Here is a 21,830-nt window from a genome sequence, read left to right as displayed (position 1 = left end):
AGTTTCTCTCTTGTACCTTCAACTTTATACATAAAGAAAAGTAAAGGAATCCTGAAAGCAAAATTTCCTAAGGAGCTTCTCTTGTATCTCTCAGCTTTATAGCTTAAAAATAACACATGAAGGAAAATTCATTTTATTCTTCCCTAAAGACATCAAAAGTTCAATTAAAAAACTAGAAATCACTCTGAAGCCTACTTCATTTCTTCTTCCCATGTCTTCTTAAACTTTGACACTGGAGTCCTGAGGTCACACTACCAGGCTCACTCACCCACCTCTAAACTGACCTAACTGAGGCAGAATTTGTATAAATGGCTGCCACCATTTGCAAGATCACATAAGAACTGACAAGATTGCATATATAGAAAATCATAAAAATACACACAATCTGTTAGAACTAATAAAAGAAATCAACAAAGTTGCAGTATACAAAATTCATATAAAAAATCATGTGTGTTTCCATACACTAACAATGAATAGTCCAGAAAAGAAATTAAGGAACAAACCTATTTACAATAGCACCAAAAAGAATAAAGTACCTAGGAATAAACTTAACCAAGGAGGTTAAGACTTGTACACTGAAAACTACAAAACATAGTTGAAAGAATTTAAAGAAGACACAAATAATGGGAAGACATCTCATGTTCATGGATTGGAAGACTTAATATTGTTAAAATGTAATAATATATTAATGTCCATACTACTGAAAATGATCTATGGATTCAATACAATCTCTATCAAAAGCCTAATGCCATATTCTTACAAAAATAGAAAAGAAAGAATTCTAAAATTCATATTAACTCATAAAAGACCCTAAATAACCAAAGCAACCTTGAGAAAAAGAACAAAGCTGGAGGCCTCATACTTCTTGGTCTTAAAATACATTACAAAGCTACAGTAATCAAAACAGCATGGTACTAGCATAAAAACAGGTACATAGACCAATAGAACAGAATAGAGAGCCCAGAAATAAACCCACACCCTATGGTTAAATGATCTTTGTTAGGGGTTCCAGGACTACACAAGGGGAATACAACAGTCTCTTCAACAAACAGTGTTGGTAAAACTGGATATTCACATACAGAAAACTAAAATTGGACCCTATCTTACATCATAGAAAATCAACATAAAATGGATTAAATACCTAAATGTATGACCAGAAATCATAAAATTCCTAGAAGAAAAGATAGGAAATACATCATGCATACACCAGCCACATACCACACATGAATCACACATACAGCACACAAATACACATAATATTCACACAAGACACATACCACACACACCACATATAAACAACACATATACAACAAACACCACAAATACAACACACATACCTATTGCGTGCATCATACACAAACACCATTTGGAATACCACACATATCACACACATGAGACACACTCAGTACACACATACATACAAACACCATATTCACCCCACACATAAACAACAAATATGCAATCAACACACATACCACAAATCCACCACACCCATATCAACCAAATACCACACAATCATATCTCACATACATAAAAAAAAAATAGAACTCTTCATAAGATTAGTCATCACAGTGATTTCCTTTAGTTGTGTAGACAACTAAAGCAAAAATAGACAAGTGGCATTATGTCACATTAAAATCATTCCACACAGCAAAGGAAGAAATCAATAGAGTAAAAAGGCAACCTATGGAATGGAAGGTAATGTTTGCAAGCCATATACCTGATAAAGTGGTAATACCCAAAATATATTAGGAACTATTACAACTACATAGCAAAAAAACAAAACCAAACAAAACAAAAACCAAATATCTAATTTAAAAAAATGGACAAAAATCTCAAATAGGTACCTCTCCAAAGAAGACATACAAATAGTCAACAAGCATGTGAAAAGTTGCTCAACATCAACAATCATCAAGGATATGCAAATTAAAATCACAATGATTAAAAAAAACAGAATGTTATAAATTTGGTGAGGAAGTGGAGGAAATAGAACCATGTGCACCGTTGATAGAATGCGAAATGGTGTGGTAACGATGGAAAACAATACGGAGAGGTTCTTCATAATTTTAAAAATAGAACTACTGTACGATCCAGCAATCCCATTTCTGGATATTTATCCAAAAGAGTCAAAATCAAAATCTCTAAGAGATATTTGCAATCCCATGTTCACTCCCACTGCAGCATTATTCACAACAGCCAAGGAGTGGAAACAACCTCAATGTCCATGACTGAGAAATGAATAAAAAAAATGTGGTACATACATACAAGGGAATATTTTTCAGTCATTAAAGGAAGGAAATCCTGTCATATGCAACAACATGGGTGAACTTTGAGGATATCATGTGAAGTGAAATAAGCTTTTCACAGAGGGCCAAATACTGCACAATTCTATTTATATGAAGCATCTAAACTATTCAAATTCATAGAGACAGAAAGTAGAATACTGGTTTCCAGGGACAGAGGGAGGGTGAAATGTGGAATTACTGTTCAATGGTATAGAGTTTCAGTAACACAAAGTGGAAAAAGTCCTAGAGATCTGCTGTACAACATTGTGCTTATTGATAACAGTTCTGTATCATAAGCTTAAAAATTCATTGAGCATCAATCTCATGTTATGTGATTTTTAAATCACAATTAGAAAATACATCCAAATTTTAGAATGCATAAAGAGTTTTGACAACTTGTTAAGAGTGTAGTAACCTTTTTTTTGCTTAATTTAGTGTAAATCAAGGACTCTCCATTAAACTGAGCTTCGATGACTTTAATACATATTATACAGATGTATTAAATATTTATGAAGGTGTGGGTACAAACAAGATTTTAAGAGGTAAGTTAAAACAAATATACAATCCATTATCAAAATGAAAATATGTAGTAAACTCTTTGAAGTGATGTGTTTTGACTTTGATTTTAAACTGAATATGGACTTGAAATTTAAGTTACTGAAAGGAAAAGGCAAAACTGGTTTTCATTATAAAAATGAACAATTTAGTTCCCTATGTGATCAATCTTCTTAGTAGTAAAATGGTTACTACTTCACATTACCCTCTTCTAACTATTTTTTAAAATAAGATGGAATTTTCCAAAGAAATATAATTGTGTCTTTGGCTACTATGCTTTGTTTGTTTCTCCCCATTAAGCAAAATTCAGACAAACCTCGAAAATCATTGTTCTCATTTTCTCTAACATTGCATTGGTTATAAACTCACAGAATGTCTTCCTATTTTCAACATGCACTCTACTATTCAGTCTTTTGCAAGACTATTATGAATACAGCGAGTAAAACAATGGCTACCCCAGGATGTAGGCTCATTAAATGATAGGTATAGGTGGTATTGTCCTTTCATAACCATTGTCATTATATACATGGACAGTAATAGAAGCCGAATAGAGGGCGGGGAATTCACTAATATACATGCGCCCACTCTATTCTGTCTGGTCCAACACTTATATGGGTAGAAAGACAAAAAACTACTCTTGCTTCTATTATTGTGACCAAGCTTTAGCCATTATTAGTGTGGCATGAGCAATACCTGATAGAGCCAAATTTTTAGTTTTATAACTGCTTAATTTATGTGTTTCTTAGAGGAACTTTTTCAATAAAGGGATGCATCTTTTCTTTTTATGAGTATATAGTGTTGTGCAGCTAATAATTAAAAACAAAAATATAGCTTTTTCAAACCATAAATATGTATAATAATTTGGGGTTTTCTAACACTTAGGAGAAAAGATATTTCAATTAACCAATTAATCATTACTAATGCTCATTATACTGAGTGGTATAATATAGATTGATGAATCAATTGATAGAATAATAAATTGATGGATGGACAGAAGGATGGATGGATGGATGGATAGATGGATGAACAGATCTATAAGTATATAATAGTCGTTCATTTTTTTTTGTAGCTTCTCTCTGGGAAACCAATCCTGGCACAATTAGGGTCTTTTCCAACCAGGTTACTGCCACCTTCCTTATAGAATCTGATGAAAATGATTATATTGGATTTACTGTGACATATACTGCATTTAATAGCACAGAGCTTAATAGTAAGTATTGTTTATTATTTAGCCTTTGAATTTTAAGATGCTCTAATATTGTAATGGAATTTTAAAAGTAGCAGAATTTAAAGTTTTAGAACAATGTTATAATTTGTTTTATTATGCAGGTTCTTTAATGAGTATCTCATGTATAGCTCTCTCTCCTTGATACTTAGGAAAATTGAGAAATTAAAAAATAGTTCATGTTCTTCAAAAGAATCAAATAATCAATTCCATAAAAATTACAAAGTTTCATATATGTAGACACACACATATGCATAAAATTAATTCTGAGAATATTCCAGAATATTGACCAATATTCTGGGTAAACCAATAGAGATCAGATGTAAAATTAAAGAATACTAAGAAAAAGAAGCTTGCTTTGCTAAAGGCCTACTGGGATACAGGAAGCATATTAATTTAAGACAGTTGGCAACAAAAAGCTATTTTTTTCAACTAAATGGAATGAAACAGAATGAAGATGAATTAAAAAAGACTATGTGCATGACACTTAATTATAGATATACAAGACTGTATAAGACTAGATTATTTTTGATGCAATCGGTTACAATTAGTCACACTGTGGACTAAATTTGAAGTATTTTCTTCCTCTTTTTTTAATTCACAGATTATGAGAAAATTAACTGTGATTTTGAAGATGGCTTTTGTTTTTGGGTCCAGGATCTAAATGATGATAACGAATGGGAAAGGATTCAGGGAAACACATTTCCTCCTTTTACTGGACCAAATTTCGACCATACTTTTGGCAATTATTCAGGTATAATTCATATTTAATTCAAAATCAAAGGGAAGCTGGTGTTTTCTGCAGTTTAATGTGAACAGCATTAAATTAAAAGTAGTCTTTTCAGATTTTCTTTTTTAAAAAAATCATGGACTAACAAATGTTTTGAAGTGAAAATGGTAATCAAATAGGCCAGCAAATGAGAATATTTCAAAAGATACATTATTTTACCCAGTATATGCATGAAATATGGAAAAGTACACAGAGGCTATTCCAGATAAGACTTAGGTTGTTGGGAGGAGCCAAGGTGGCGGAACAGGATGGAAGCTTTTTGTGTGTCTCGAGTCCATGAAATACAGCCAGACCAACACTAAACCGTCCTACACACCTAGAAAACTGATTGGAGGATTAACACAACAATCTGCACAACCTGAACCACAGAATTCAGCAGGTACGTGGTGTGGAGAGGTGAACTTGGGGACAGAAGCCGGAGGCAGGCAGGGAGCGGCGTTTGCAGGTGAAGAGAGGACGGAGACTGGGGGGAGGGGAGCATACGGGAAAAGCACCCCTCCCCAAAAGCAGCTGGAGAGAAAGTGGAAAATTGGAAACAGCCACAGGGACTAAACTAAAAAGGGAGAAAGGAGAAAGGAGAGGGTTTAAATTCCATTAAGACTGTAAACAAGGGGAGCACAAAGGTTGCAACTCCACAGCTCCATACCTGTAGGTGCTCGGGTGAAAAGGGCGAATCCCCAGGAGCAGAACGGGGTCCAGGGGGTTCTCGGACCACACGGAGAAAAGCAGTTCCATTGCTGGAAGGACATTTGGTGGAGACTGTTGAAGCCACCTGGTGCCAGCAGATCCCAGAAAACGGCCACATTCGCTGGTGCTGGAACAAGGTCTTTAAGGGTGAAGCCTGGTGCCAGATGTGTACTGTGATTTCCCATAATCCCTGAAATGCTGCTGCTACACTATCGCTTGAAGTTTTTCTGGGCGGGCTGGCACCTGGCTGCAGTCTCGAGGAACCGGCAGCAGCAGGGTCCCACAAGGGTTCCTGGGTGCAGCTGGCATTCAGCCATAGCTCGGTGAGACCCTCCCGCAGAGGGGCGGAAATGGTCAAAGCCGCAGTCTTTCAGAAGTAAGGGGCCGGGGAAACAGCCACATCTGAGACAAAACTCGGCAGAGAGGTACGGCCTGGAGCTTGGTCACGAACAGTGAAGAAGCAGGGAGTGGATGAAACCTGAAGACAGAGGATGGGTGCGCGATTGCTGATCCGGGAGAACAGTTCCGACACTAGAGACTGGATACTTGGGTGACACAAGCGTCACCTATCCCGCGCATGCGCATATGCATTTACCAGTGCGGCAACAATCCACCCCAGTAGGCTAGCAGCGCCATCTAGAGGAGAATGGAGCCATTACACTGAGCCCCACCCAACTGGACCAACCTCGCTCTTCAAGAACACAAGTCTCACCTCCTACTTAGTTTAAGGACTATAAAGTGCTACATAGTCTGACTTCTAGGGGAAAATGAAGTAATTCCAGTCCTATTTCAATCTGTTAGCAGGTCCTTCTATTCAATTTTCTTTCTTTGTTTTTTTCTTTTTCTCTTTTACACTACTTTTCTTTTTCTTGAATACAGAAAGAGAAAAAATTCATTTTTATTTTCAATTTTTATTAAAAATATTTTGCTTTAATTGTTTAAATGTATTTTTTACTTTTGTGTAAATGTTTTCAAATTCTATCTTACCTCCATCATTTTATTTTACTCTACTTCAGTGTATTCACCTTTTCAAAATTTCAAACGATTTCCTTTTTTTTACTTTTTCTTTTTTCTCTTTTTCATTTCTTCTCTTTTTCGTGATGCAAAGACAAAAACTTCATTTTTACTTTTGATTTCTATTAAAAATATTTTCTTTAATTTTTTTACTATTTTTTTGCCTATGCAATTTTTTTCAAATTATATTTTACTTCCATCATTTTATTTTAGTCTGCTACAGTGTATTCACTTTTTCAAATTTTCAAACGATTTTTTCTTTTTTCTCTTTTTCATTTCTTTTCTTTTTCTTGAATACAGAAAGAGAAAAATTCATTTTTTATTTTTAATTTTTATTAAAAATATTTTTCTTCAATTTTTTCTACTATATTCTTTACTTTTGTGTAAATTTTTTCAAATTCTATTTTACTCCCATCATCTCATTTTAGTCTACTTCCGTGTATTCATTTCTTCAAATTCTCAAACAATTTCCTTCCCCCACCTTTTTTTTCTCTAATCTGTCAAACCACTTTCAACACCCAGACCAAAACACACCTAGGATCTAGCATCATTTATTAGATGTGTGTGTCTATGTGTGTTTTTAATTTTTTAATATTAATATTTTTTAATTTTAATTTTTTTAATTTTAATTTTTCTACATCATTAATTCCTTTTCTCCCTTCAAAATGACAAAATGAAGGAATTCACCCCAAAAGAAAGAGCACACAGAAACGACAGCCAGGGATTTAACCAACACAGATACAAGCAAGATGTCTGAACCAGAATTTAGAATCACAATAATAGGAATACTAGCTAGAGTCAAAAATAGATTAGAATCCCTTTCTGCAGAGATAAAAGAAGTAAAAAATAGAATGAAATAAAAATGCTATAACTGAGCTGCAATCACGGATGGATGCAGAGACGGCAAGGATGGATGAGGCAGAACAGAGAATCAGCGATATAGAGGACAAACTTATAGACAATAATGAAGCAGAAAAAAAGAGGGAGATTAAAGCAAAAGAGCACAATTTAAGAATTAGAGAAATTAGTGACTCATTAAAAAGGAACAATATCAGAATCATAGGGGTCCCAGAAGAGGAAGAGAGAGAAATAGGGGTAGAAGGGGTAGGGGAGCAAATCATAGCAGAAAATTTTCCTAACCTGGGGAAAGACACAGACATCAAAATCCAGGAAGCACAGAGGACCCCCATTAGATTCAACAAAAACCGACCATCAACGAGGCATATCATAGTCAAATTCACAAAATACTCAGGCACAGAGAGAATCATGAAAACAGCAAGGGAAAAAAAGTCCCTAACCTACAAGGGAAGACAGATCAGGTTTGCAGCGGACCTATCCACAGAAACTTGGCAGGCCAGAAAAGAGTGGCAGGGTATATTCAATGTGCTGAATCAGAAAAATATGCAGCCAAGAACTCTTTATCCATCAAGACTGTCATTGAAAATAGAAGGAGAGATAAAAAGTTTCCCAGACAAACAAAAATTAAAGGAGTTTGTGACCACTAAACCAGCCCTGCAAGAAATTTTAAGGGGGACTCTCTGAGGGGAGAAAAGATGAAAGAAAGAAGGAAAGAAAGAAAGAAAGAAAGAAAGAAAGAAAGACTAGAAAGGACCAGAGAACACCACCAGAAACTCCAACTCTACAAACAACATAATGGCAATAAATTCATGTTTCAGTACTCACTCTAAACATCAATGGACTAAATGCTCCAATCAAAAGACACAGGGTAGCAGAATGGATAAGGAAACAAGATCCATCTATATGCTGTTTACAAGAGACCTACTTTAGACCTAAAGACACCTTCAGATTGAAAGTAAGGGGATGGAGAACCATCTATCATTCTAATGGTCAACAAAAGTATGGAGTAGCCATACTTATATCAGACAATCTAGACTTTAAAATAAACACTGTAACAAGAGATGAAGAAAGGCATTATATTATAATTAAGGGGTCTATCCACCAAGAAGACCTAACAATTGTAAACATTTATGTGCCAAATGTGAAAGCACCCAAATATATAAATCAATTAATCACAAACATAAAGAAACTCATTGATAGTGATACCATAATAGTAGGGGACTTCAACACCCCACTCACAGCAATGGACAGATCATCTAATCAAAAAATCAACAAGGAAACAATGGCTTTGAATGCCACACTGGACCAGATGGACTTAACAGATATATTCAGAATATTTCATCCTAAAGCAACAGAATATATATTCTTCTCCAGTGCACATGGAACGTTCTCCAGAATAGACCATATACTGGGACACAAATCAGCCTTAAGTAAGTACAAAAAGATTGAGATCATACCATTCATATGTTCAGACAACAACGCTATGAAACTCGAAATTAACCACAAGAAAAAATTTGGAAAGGTAACAAAAACTTGGAGACTGAAGAACATCCTACTAAAGAATGAATGGTCTAACCAAGCAGTTAAAGAGGAAATTAAAAAGTATATAGAAGTCAATGAAAATAACAACACCACAACCCAAAACCTCTGGGACACAGCAAGGCAGTCATAAGAGGAAAGTATATAGCAATCCGGGGCATCCTAAAGAAGGAAGAAAGATCTCAGATACACAACCAAACTTACATCTTAAGGAGCTAGAAAAAGAACAGCAAATAAAACCCAAAACCAGCAGAAGACAGGAAATAAAAAAGATCAGAGCAGAAATTAATGCTATCAAAACCAAAAAGACAGTAGAACAGATTAATGAAACCAGAAGCTGGTTCTTTCAAAGAATTAACAAAATTGATAAACCACGAGTCAGTTTGATCAAAAAAAAAAAAAAAAAAAAAGGAAAGGACCCAAATAAATAAAACCAAGAATGAAAGAGGAGAAATCACAACCAACACAGCATAAATAAAACAATAATAAAAGAATATTATGAGAAATTATATGCCAATAAAATGGGCAATCTGGAAGAAATGGACAAATTCCTAGAAACATATACACTACCAAAACTGAAACAGGAAGAAATAGAAAATTTGAACAGACCCATAACCAGTAAGGAAATCGAATTAGTAATCAAAAATCTCCCAAAAAACAAGAGTCCAGGGCCAGATGGTTTTCCAGGGAAATTCTACCAAACATTTAAGGAACAGTTAACACCTATTCTCTTGAAGCTGTTCCAAAAAATAGAAATGGAAGGAAAATGTCCAAACTCTTTCCATGAAGCCAGCATTACCTTGATTCCAAAATCAGAGACCCCATTAAAAAGGAGAACTATAGACCAATTTCCCCGATGAACATGGATGCAAAAATCCTCAACAAGATATTAGCCAACCGGATCCAACATTAAAAAAATTATTCACCATGACCAAGTGGGATTTATACCTAGGATTCAGGGCTGATTCAATATCTGTAAAACAATTAACGTGATTCATCACATCAATAAAAGAAAAGACAAGAACCACATAATCCTCTCAAAGATGCAGAGAAAGCATTTGACAAAATACAGCATCCTTTCTTGATCAAACATTCACTCTATTCAGATGACACGACACTGTATATGGAAAACCCAAAAGATTCCACCAAAAAACTGCTAGAACTGATTCATGAATTCGGCAAAGTTGCAGGATATAAAATCAACGCACAGAAATAGGTTGCATTCCTAAGCACCAACAATGAAGCGACAGAAAGAGAAATCAAGAAATGATTCCATATATAGTTGCACAAAAAAACATAAAATACCTAGGAATAAATCTAACCAAAGAGGTGAAAAATCAATACACTGAAAACTATAGAAAGCTTATGAAAGAAATTGAAGAAGACACAAAAAGATGGAAAAAGATTCCATGCTCCTGGATAAGAAGAACAAATATTGTTAAAATGTCGATACTACCCAAAGCAATCTACATATTCAATTCATCCCTATCAAAATAAAGCCAGCATTCTTCACAGAGCTAGAACAAATAATCCTAAAATTTGTATGGAACCAGAAAAGACCCAAATAGCCAAAGCGATCTTGAAAAAGAAAACCAAAGCAGGAGGCATCACAATCCCAGACTTCAAGCTATACTACAAAGCTGTAATCATCAAGACAGTATGATACTGGCACAAGAACAGGCAATCAGATCAGTGGAACAGAATAGAGAACCCAGAAATGGACCCACAAACGTATGGCCAACTAATCTTTGACAAAGCAGGAAAGAATATCCAATGGAATAAAGACAGTCTGTTCAGCAAGTGGTGCTGGGAAAACTGGACAGAGACATGCAGAAGAATGAACCTGGACAACTTTCTTACACCATGCACAAAAGTAAACTCAAAATGGATGAAAGGCCTCAGTGTAAGACAGGAAGCCATCAAAATCCTCGCGGAGAAAGCAGGCAAAAACCTCTTTCATCTTGGCTGCAGCAACTTCTTACTCAACACGTCTCCAGAGGCAAGGGAAACAAAAGCAAAAATGAACTATTGGGACCTCATCAAAATAAAAAGCTTCTGCACAGCAAAGGAAACCATCAGCAAAACTAAAAGGCAACTGACAGAATGGGAGAAGAATTGCAAATGACATATCAGATAAAGGGTTAGTATCCAAAATCTACAAAGAACTTATCAAACTCAACACCCAAAAAACAAATAATCCAGTGAAGAAATGGGCAAAAGACATGAATAGATGCTTCTCCAAAGAAGACATCCAGATGGCCAACCGACACATGAAAAAATGCTCACCATCACTCATCATCAGGGAAATACAAATCAAAACCACCATGAGATACTACCTTTCACCTGTCAGAATGGCTAACTTTAACAACTCAGGCAACAACAGATGTTGGTGAGGATGCAGAGAAAGAGGATCTCTTTTGAACTATTGGTGGGAATGCAAGCTGGTGTAGCCACTCTGGAAAACAGTATGGAGGTTCCTTAAAAAACTAAAAATAGAACTACCCTACGACCCAGCAATTGCACTACTAGACATTTATCCACAGGATACAGGTGTGCTGTTTCGAAGGGACACATGCACCTCCATGTTTATAGCAGCACTATCAACAATAGCCAAAGTATGGAAAGAGCCCAAATGTCCATTGATGGATGAATGGATAAAGAAAATGTGGTGTATATATATACAATGGAGTATTACTCGGCAATCAAAAAGACTGAAATCTTGCCATTTGCAACTATGTAGATGGAACTGGAGGGTATTATGCTACGTGAAATTAGTCAGGGAAAGACAAAAATCATAACTTAACTCATATGAGGACTTTAAGAGACAAATAGATGAACATAAGGGAAGGAAAACAAAACTAATATAAAAACAGGGAGGGGGACAAAACAGAAGAGACTCATAAATATGGAGAACAAACTGAGGGTTACTGGAGGGGTTGTGGGAGGGGATGGGATAAATGTGTAAGGGGCACTAAGGAATCTACTCCTGAAATCATTGTTGCACTATATGCTAACTAATTTGGATGTAAATTTTAAAAAATAAAAAATAAAAGCAGTTAAAAAAAAGACATAGGTTTTTGTCCTAGATTTACCACTAATTATTTACTAACTGGATGCATAGGAGACAATCAACTTTCCTGAACTTTGGTTTACTTTGCCTTTATTTCATTTTCTGATTGTTTATTGCTAGCATATAGAGATACAGTTGAGTTTTGTATATTGGTTTTGGACCCTGCAACTTTGCTGAATTTGTTTACTAACTCTGATAGTTTTTAAAGACTTCCCTAAAATTTTCAGTATACAAGGTCATGCTATCTTAGAATACAGATATAGAGATAGATCTCCTTCTTCTGAGGAACTGTCTTAGTCTGCTTAGTCTGTGTAAGCCTCTATGACAGAATACCAAGACCGCTTGGCTTAAACAATAATTGATTTCTGACAGTTTTGGAGATTGGAAGTCTGTGGTCAGGGTGGCGGCATGGACAGGTTCTGATGAGAACACTCTTCCTGGGCCACAGCCACCTGCCCTGACACTGTGTCCTCACACAACAGAGAGAGACAGAGAGTCAGGGAGAGACAGAGAGCACTCTCTCTTATTTCTTCTCATAAGGTCACTAATCCCATCATGAGGGATTCACATTCATGACCAAATTACCCACCTCCAAACACCGTCACAAGATGAGTAGGGTTTCAATATATAAATTGTGGAGACACAAACATCAGTCACAGAAAAAAGACTGTGGAAGAGCTGATTCTAAAGCATGGTCCTGAGAGAAATGGTTGTGATTAGTAAATACCTCTTCATGTGAATATCAGTTGGATTTCAGGTAGAAAGATAACATTGGAGATGATAATAGTTGATGGAGAAGTCCAGAAATCATGGGGAATTATCAGAAGATAAGGAAATCATACTGGGAAGACTGCTCATGAAAACCTTAGAAGCATGTATTTATAATACCAAATTAATCACTGAATGGAGAGTTCAAATCTAGAAGTAATGCATATTTTACAAAGTAAGGAAAATTACAGAAAGGGCAGAATAGCAATTTTGGAATTTAGCTAATTTTCTTAAACAAAATCCATCCAACAATATGACTTGTCAATAGGTTACGGATGAGAATATGGTTCAACTCCAAAAACACATATTATAATCTGCCTCTAACCTGATAGGGCTCTAGGCATTAAACACACAAATCTCATATCACTACTTATCACCATAAAGCCTGTCTGGAACCTCCAAGTCAAAATCTTTCTTTCTGTTAAGCATTTTAAACACCTCTTTTGTTTTTCCTGTTATGTAGTATTATATTTTCTTACTTATTTTTTTCTTTTCACTACAGTATTCTCTTCAGAAATGAGGAACTTGTCTTTTTCATCTTTGAATTCCTAGTGCCTTCTCAGTGCCTGAATCTAATTAACATGTAAAAATATTTGGATATATGAATGAATGTCTTCAACTCTGACTCAATAAGTAATTTCTGAATGAGTTATTGACTGTGAGAAATTGCTTATAACATAAAAATAACCTGGTGACATGTGCATTTAAATATATTATCAATGCCGGGATGCCTGTGTGGCTCAGTCAGCGAAGTATCCAACTTTGGCTCAGGTCATGATCTGATGGTTCCTGAGTTTGAGCCCCACATCAGGAATCTGTGCTGACAGCTCAGAGCCTAGAGCCTGCTTCCCTCTCTCCTTCTCTCTCTGCCCATCCCCTGCTTGCACTGTCTCTCTCTCTCTCTCTCTCTGAGAATAAATAAACATTAAAAAAATTTCTTTTAAATATATTATCAGTGGCCATTTCTATTGCAGACATCAATATTCTCATTTTCATAACCTAAAAAGTAAATAGCTGATTTAATGTCTATTGGGAATGACATCTGGAAAGAGGACATTAAAGAGTTCGTTTTCTCAGGGCAAAAATGTATCTGACTAGTCCTGTTCCTTTGGACAATGGCCTCCCTGGAATAACAAAATATGGCTCATCACACTACTTCAACTTGATCAAAATATTGCATAATTAAAAATGACTACTTTTGATCTATTTTTAATCTATTTCCATAGTCATCATTAAAAGCCCCAGTTGAATAATTCTTCCACTCCTTTACTCAAGAAATATTTTTTTGAGCCCCAGTGCCTATTCAAGGCACTCAGTATATATCTTTGAGTAAAATGAAACCAGATTTTCTGAGATTATGTAACATATATAGTAAGGGGAAAAAAATTTTAATTTAAAAACTTACAAAATAGAAACTAAGCAATCTGCATGACAAATAATTACAATTTGTGGGTATTGTAAATGTGAATGAGTGCTCTGAGAAAATGTAGAGTTTGGTAAGGACGGTGGGTAGGGCAGGTGTGCAGGAGTGCTGGTGTAGACTAAAAGAGGGTGATCAGTTGGATCTCATAGAAAAGTGACATTCAAAAGAAAACTTTATGGAATGGAAGGAATTGACTATATAGATTATTCCAGACAAGGAAGAAGAAGAACAAGAACTTTAAAGGGAGTATGCCTGACCTATTTGAAAAAAAGCTAGGAGGCCAGCATGGCTGATGTGGAATAAACAGGGCCAGTGGAGTGCAGATAATGATGGGTCTTCTATAGCTTTGGCTCTTTCCTTAGTGAAATGAAGAGTTATTGGAGGTTCTTGAGCATAGAAGTGATAGGATTCACACTGGCTCGTAGAATAGTGAATAGAAGGGCAAGAGTGTTGTCAGGGAGACCAGAGGAGAGTTATCACCCCACCCAGAGAAGAGGCCATAGGACTTTCAGATCAGTGGGACCAGATACAGTAAGAAGAGGTCAGGTTCTGAAAGGAAAGGCAACAGGATTCTGCTAAATTAGTTACCAATACAGAGCTCTGAACAAAAATGTGTTCTGTGTAGCTGGCCAATCCCATTAGACCAAACACGTTTAGTATTGAAAATAATGACATGCATAGTATAATACATAGTTACTCTTCTTTGAATAAGTGATTTCCCAGAGCCTGATCTCTATGGATAAATTAGTAATCTGCACAGCTAAAGACTAACCCCAAAGCGATAATCACCCCAGCCCTCTGAAGAAGCCTGGTCTAAAACAGTTAAATCATTTGACCAGCTTTTGTCTTTATTGTAAAAAAAAAAAAAAAAAAAAAATGTCTGTACCACACTTGGACAAGAGTAGTTAGAGGAAAGTACAGAAAGCATTTATATCTATTGACTATGACAGATACCTTTTATGTAGTTGAAGTCTTTGATGTTCAAATGATCATTTTTCTACTTTTATGTCATCATAATAAGAGATAAAATAATTCCACTGATATTTGAAGAATAGAAGTACATTACAGGTGAAAAATGGTTTCAGCTTGCCAACAGATTAAATAACTAAAGAAATAAGATGAAAATGACCACAGTGAAACAGGTTGAATGTCAGGTGAAGATTTTAAATAGTTGGGTCGGAAATGGAGTCTCAGGAGAAAGTCATGTAGCAGGAGTTATTTAAAATGAGACAAGTCAGAGCGGTTCAGAACCCAGCAGAGGCAGTGGTGTAATGAGAATGGATGATAGGATTTAATAGGTTCTCTCCAACTCTCCTACCAGTGATTTCATAATCTACCAGACATTCCCCGCCCCCAGGGGCATTTTTCTTCCAACCTGCTTTTTTATGTGTCAGAACATCCTACCTCTGAAATGGAAGAGAATTAAATCTCTCCTGCTGTTCCTCTTATCCATGCAGGGGATTTTTGTTCTTTGCCTTCACTTTAAATGACAGAAAAGTCTAAATGAAACAGATAAACTTTGAATTAACATTGCTTTAGGGAAGAACATCTAAGCCCCTTAACTTTTCGGTTCCTTCTAAAGAACTGTCTCCTGGTAGAGCACCGGCTCCAAATGTGTGCAGTGTGGATGCTCAGAGTTTCTCTGCACCTCTTAGAAGCAAAGGGAGTCAGTGGAAATGGTGGCACTGATACAGGGCGGCATCTTGGGGAGCTCAGAAGTGGTTCCTTTGTTCAGAACATTCAGGGAAAATGAGGTCAGTAACATGTGAAAACTTCAGAAATGTAGGGGTCACAAAAGGGCTAGACAGCTCAAAGCAAGTGTTTCTTTGTTGGTCTTTCTCGGAGAAATCATAATTGTTTCTAATGCTTAGGGGCTAGTGTAGTGTAGTGGTAAAACATCATTAAAATAGAGACCCTGAAGCCAGCTAGGTTTAAACCAGCTCTGCCCTTTAGACAATATATCTGTCCTCTTTGCCTCAGTTCCCTCATCTGGGTAGTGGGCTGATGATAATAGGACCTGACTTTAGAGGCATGTTTTGAACATTAAATTGGTTACTATGTTTACAAAAAATAAGTAAATAAATATAATAAGAAAATGGCAAGCAAAAAGTGCTGTAGAAATGCTAGGGATTATAACTATTTTCTTTTCATGTTGCAAAAGCATTCAATAGATAAAAATTTACTGCAGAACTGTTTTCAGTGTTAGGCTAGGGAGAAAAATAGTTATACTGTTCAATTTTGGAAAGTATATTAAGCCTTTTAGATATCTGCATTTCATGTAGCACAGATACCTTCTTCTAACATAAGTATGACTTTAGTGTGTTCAAAGTAATATTTGTCTTTATTCCCTTAGCTTTCCTGTGATGTTGAATTTTAGGAAATTCATTAATAGAAAGTCTATTAATATTGATAGACTTGAATTTGAAGCATTCTGTAATGTAAAACTTACAATATTTATCTCCTAGGTTCAGTTAATTTTACATAGGTGCTCACAATCCACAAAATGGTTTGTTTCAGGCTAATTTCCTCTTGAGAGGGATCTCCAAGTTTCCACAAAGTTCTACAGACTGTCCAGCTGCTCCTGTGTCTATATCACATTAGCACGTGTCCAACACTTTTTCTCCTTACTTGAGGTGTTGGGTGTGAAACAGTTAGGTTTGGTTCATGGGGAAAAAAGCAGTAAAAGGGATAGAAAGAAGTAAGAAAAACCAAAGCTCCACAAACAGGTTCATTATATGCTTAGGTTAACAAAATAAATTCAATCTTCTGGGTTTTAAGCTATGAGGCTAATGGAAGAGTTCTTGAAGACATTTCAAGAAATTTGTAAGATTTTAGAAGAAATTATCATTTCACCGTAGAAATTCCCATGTGATTATGAAAAATATCTATCTAATCATTCCTTTTGTGTATTACTTTAATAAATTTAAAATGAACAAGTCAAATTGGTGTAATAAGAATAAATTAAGCAACATTCAGCTAATCCATATTGAAAATTCAAAAATGAACCAAGTGTATTTTTCTCCCCAAATCTAACAGTTTTAAAGGTCACATATGAATATGAATATAATACACAGGAAAATAGACTAAGTGAGGAACATCTGGGTGCTAAGTCAGTTAAGCATCTGACTCTTGTTTTCTGCTCAGGTCATGATCTGACTCTTGTTTTCTGTTCAGGTCACGATCTCTTCCAGGTCGTGAGCTGGAAGGAGCCCATGTGGTGCTTTACGCCGACAGTACAGAACATGCTCAGGATTCTCTCTCCCACCCTCTCTCTCTCTCTCTGCCTCTCTCTCTCTCTCTCTCTCTCTCTCTCTCTCAAAATAAATAAACTAAAAAAAGAAAAGAAAAGAAAAACGGATAAACTAAGTGACATCAGAGAAAGTACATGCGCAACAGACAATTCAAAAGGAGTGGACACATATGATTGGGAGGATCAATAAGCACTTTCTAAAGGAAATGGCAATATGAGCTAAATGATTTCAAAAAATTAGTAAGATTTTGACAAGTACAATCGTAAGGAGACGTAGAGGGACAGAAAAACGGGGGAAAAAAGGCCCATATGTCTTAACATTTCTGGGGGTTGAAAAAAATCAAAATAATGTAATTTTGTAGAAGTGCTACCTGTAAATAGATGAATTATAAGAACTATGGCTAGAAAATGACACTGAAGTCATAGTATAGTAGCTTCAACCATCATTGTAAATTTATGTTTGTTTAGTAGGAAATAAGCAGATGGTAAATAAGGGACCAATTAGATTGTGCAGAAGGAGGCATTATAGGGCAAGGATGGAGGAGGTGAAGAATTCTCATGGAGAGTTAGAGAACTATGAATGAGACACACTTAAAAATAAATAGTGTCAATGATATTATAACTTAAATTATACTCCCAAGGTATTATGTCCTTATTAGTCCACCTGCTAAGATACTCCAACAGAAATATTGTGTGAACTTCTGGTTTCCATATTCTGAGTGGAACCAGATGGATGTACAACTGAGAGCTTATCAAATGCGAGGCAATTGAAATTGTGCCATCTTAAAATTATTGAAGGCCAAAAGGATGAAAAAAAGCTTGAGAAGACTTAGAAAAGTCAAAATAGTAGCTTAAACATTTGTAGTTAACATAAATTCATTTATCCTTAATGGGCTGAGGAGCAAAATTTGAAAAAATAAGCACATGATAACTTACTCTTAGAAAAGAAAAGAATTTTCTAATTGTGTTGAAATGGAATGGGCTTGCCTTGAATGCAATGATTCCTGCAAATCTGACAAACGTTAAAGACAGGTCAAATGACCCCCACAGGAAAATATTGTAGATGAAATTTAAGGACATGAGGTGGACAAGTAAATTTTTATGTAAACAATATTCTATTTTAAAAATTCATAATTTTATGAAGAATTTTCTTCATCTTCTGATTTGTTAAGTAGAGAATTTAGCTGATATCACAGAAATATTTAATATATTATTTTTCCATTTTTATTATTATATATTTATTAATATGTTATTTTATGTTATATTCCAAAACATGCAATTCTATGTGATATGTAATATATTGTGTTTTTTAAAATGTATTTATGCAAAATTCATAAGGTACTATGAGCCACATGATTAATAGTTTTATCTGAACAGTGGTACAAAACCCATAGCGTCATGATATCTTTATAAGACTAAAAATCCCATATATATTACTGCTCAATGAGTAAACAATAGGTTCAAAATATTTCTTCTAACTAATTGACTATGAACATGGCCAAACATAAATAGAAGCACAATAGTTTTCATGGTATATAAATGCTGCTAACTAGAAATATTTCTGAACAAGGTACCCATTTCACTATTGATTCATGGCATTCAATAGTATTTTAATCATTTCCTCCCCAACTATATTATAATCAACTAAAATTAAGGTCAATTCAAACGGGTTTTGGAATTTGGCATTTAAAGGATGGACTCTGGATCATCTCCTATGTTACATTTTTTATTAGGTTGAATAATTGAGCACTAACTATAAAGCTAAAATAAGTACTCATGAAATGCCACAGCCTTATATAAAGTATTAGTAACATGTTAATATAAACTGTTAAACATTCATTCATTTCCATTTTACATTTTATAATCTAAGTCGAGTGAATGTACTTAATATTACATTTATTAATATATTTGACTATGCAGTTAAGCGTCGACTTTGGCTCAGGTCACGATCTCATGGTTTGTGAGTTCAAGCCCCACGTGGGTCTCTGTGCTGACAGCTCAGAGCCTGGAGCCCACTTTGGATTCTGTGTCTCCCTTTCTCTCTGCTCCTCCCCTGCTCACACACTCTCTTTCTCTCCTTAAAAAATAATAAACACTCAAAAAAAATTTTTTTAAATATATATACTTGACCATGATTTCACCTTGATAAAAGACTAATTTATTTTGAATTTTTTGCCGTACTTACCTACATATAAATTGACATATCTATTGGCAGTTTTACTAGTACTTTACTTTGTATCTTGTCCTTATGCTGCATGTTGTAAATGAATGAGTTGAATTTTATACAGCATTGCTTTTAAAAATTTCTGTTGGGGCGCAGCTGGGTGGCTCAGTTGGTTAAGCGGCTCAGGTCATGATCTCACAGACCATGAGTTTGAGCCCCGCATCGGGCTCTATGCTGGCAGCTCAGAGCCTGGAGCCTGCTTCAGATTCTGTGTCTCCCTCTCTCTCTGACCCTCCCCTGTTCATGCTCTGTTTCTCTGTCTCTCAAAAATAAATGAAAACATTAAAAAAATATATATAAGTATAAATAAATAAATAAATAAATAAATATTTCTGTTGGAAAGCACAAAGAGAGAACATGCTTGATTTCAAATAAACACTAAATTTCAGTGTTTCATAAAAAAATAACATTCTAATAAAATTAGATTTACCCAATATGTCATTTGCTTTATGTAATATTTTGTTACATGATTCCTGCTTTCTGTCATAATATATAAGCTGCAAACTAAGAATAAAATAAATAAATAAATTTCCCTAAGAAAGTGTTCAAGATGATCTCATTCAAGCAACTCTTCCCACACTTCAAATAACTCAAATCATTGGTTGGAATAATGAATTCCAGACCAGAAAGGACTTTATGCAGTGGCTTGAGCTATTATAGAAAGCTTTTATGTAGATTAGCATGCTTCCTGCTCTTCTGTGATCTGATTAGTTCTCATTCAAAGAAATATAGAAGATGAAACCATTATAAAAGCAGGTAACTTCTTATAGGGAGAAATGCAGTATAGTCCATGAAAGAAAAAACTGACTGTCTTTGAAACTCTTAACATTGCCTTCAAATTTGTGCACAAATACTTGCATATATCATGAGTTAATCCAGTAGCATATCTAAATACTCTCATGTACTCATTGTCTCTAAAGAAGGGAATTGATCAAAACATCTAGTAAATGGGAATTAAAGTGGCGTTTAGATACGATAATATGATGAAATAATCATTTGGACTCATAAAAAGTCAGGGATTGATATACCTTTAGTGATACTCCAATTCAAGGGTCTTGTTTTATAAATTGGGAAGTTGAGAGTTGAGTTCCTAAATAATAATTTTTATGGCAGAGATAGTGCCCTCTAGATTCACATCTACTGCCCTTTCCGTCTTTACATTTTTACCTTAAAGTTGCTCTTTTCTGCTTATACATGATGTATCTCACACAATGAAATTGCTGAAATTTAAATGAAGTAAAACTTTTTTTTTTGTTTTTATAGGATTTTACATTTCCACCCCAACTGGACCAGGAGGGAGACGAGAAAGAGTAGGGCTCTTAAGTCTCCCTTTAGACCCCACTTTGGAACCAGTCTGCCTCAGTTTCTGGTATGTCATAGACATATGTGAAATAAATATTGCCTTATTTAATGAGTAACATTGCCTTTGTCACATTGCCAGACTCTGATTTTACTAAGGCACCCAAGTTTTAATTCATTTGCTATTATTTATCCAACAGATAAAATAGCAAAATGATGGGAGACTCCCTCCCCTTCTCTAGGAACTCTCTCACTCAAGGAAAAATAGAGTATTTCAGAGAAAGTAAAGGATTTAGAAAAGTCCTAAGTTCCATTTATTCTAATATTGTAGAAATCCAACCATTTCTGCTTGTTTCCCAATTAGGTATTATATGTATGGTGAAAATGTCTATAAATTAAGCATTAATATCAGCAGTAACCAAAACATGGAGAAGACAGTTTTCCAAAAGGAAGGAAATTATGGAGAAAATTGGAATTATGGACAAGTAACATTAAATGAAACAGTGGAATTTAAGGTTGGCAAAATACCTTGTGATTTATAATCATGTATTTGTGTTCTACAAATGGTGATACAATTATAATCTAAGGTAGCATGATGAAAAAATTATTTTTTTCTGAATATAGCCAAGTCACTTTTTCTACTTGCTTCATCTTTTTTTTTAATTTTGAGTGCCTACATTTTCATTTGTCCATTCATTTATTTAAAACCACTTATAGAAAAACAACTACTACATGAAACTATTGCTTATAATGAGCGATAAAATCCATAGAAACTTTGTGATCTATTTCAGTTTTCTTCAGCAACTTTCTAGCACAAGTCGACCATGTCTTCCCATGTCCCCT

The 21,830-nt window shown here is 35.1% G+C and overlaps 1 protein-coding gene across 1 annotated transcript in view; it reads left to right on the top strand.

Moving 5' to 3' along the window:
- The window catches only part of TMPRSS15 (transmembrane serine protease 15), a 121,964-nt gene that overhangs the window by 36,109 nt on the left and 64,025 nt on the right, over positions 1-21,830 (top strand). Inside the window, exons 8-12 of the mRNA XM_047873966.1 lie at positions 2,721-2,827; positions 3,910-4,050; positions 4,670-4,819; positions 20,952-21,057; positions 21,352-21,502. Coding sequence (XP_047729922.1) covers positions 2,721-2,827; positions 3,910-4,050; positions 4,670-4,819; positions 20,952-21,057; positions 21,352-21,502 — 655 coding nt within the window. The remainder of the gene's footprint in view (positions 1-2,720; positions 2,828-3,909; positions 4,051-4,669; positions 4,820-20,951; positions 21,058-21,351; positions 21,503-21,830) is intronic.

This window comes from Prionailurus viverrinus, chromosome C2 (assembly GCF_022837055.1).
Source record: "Prionailurus viverrinus isolate Anna chromosome C2, UM_Priviv_1.0, whole genome shotgun sequence".
Lineage (NCBI taxonomy): Eukaryota > Metazoa > Chordata > Mammalia > Carnivora > Felidae > Prionailurus > Prionailurus viverrinus.
This window is presented reverse-complemented; position numbering and strand designations above follow the sequence as displayed.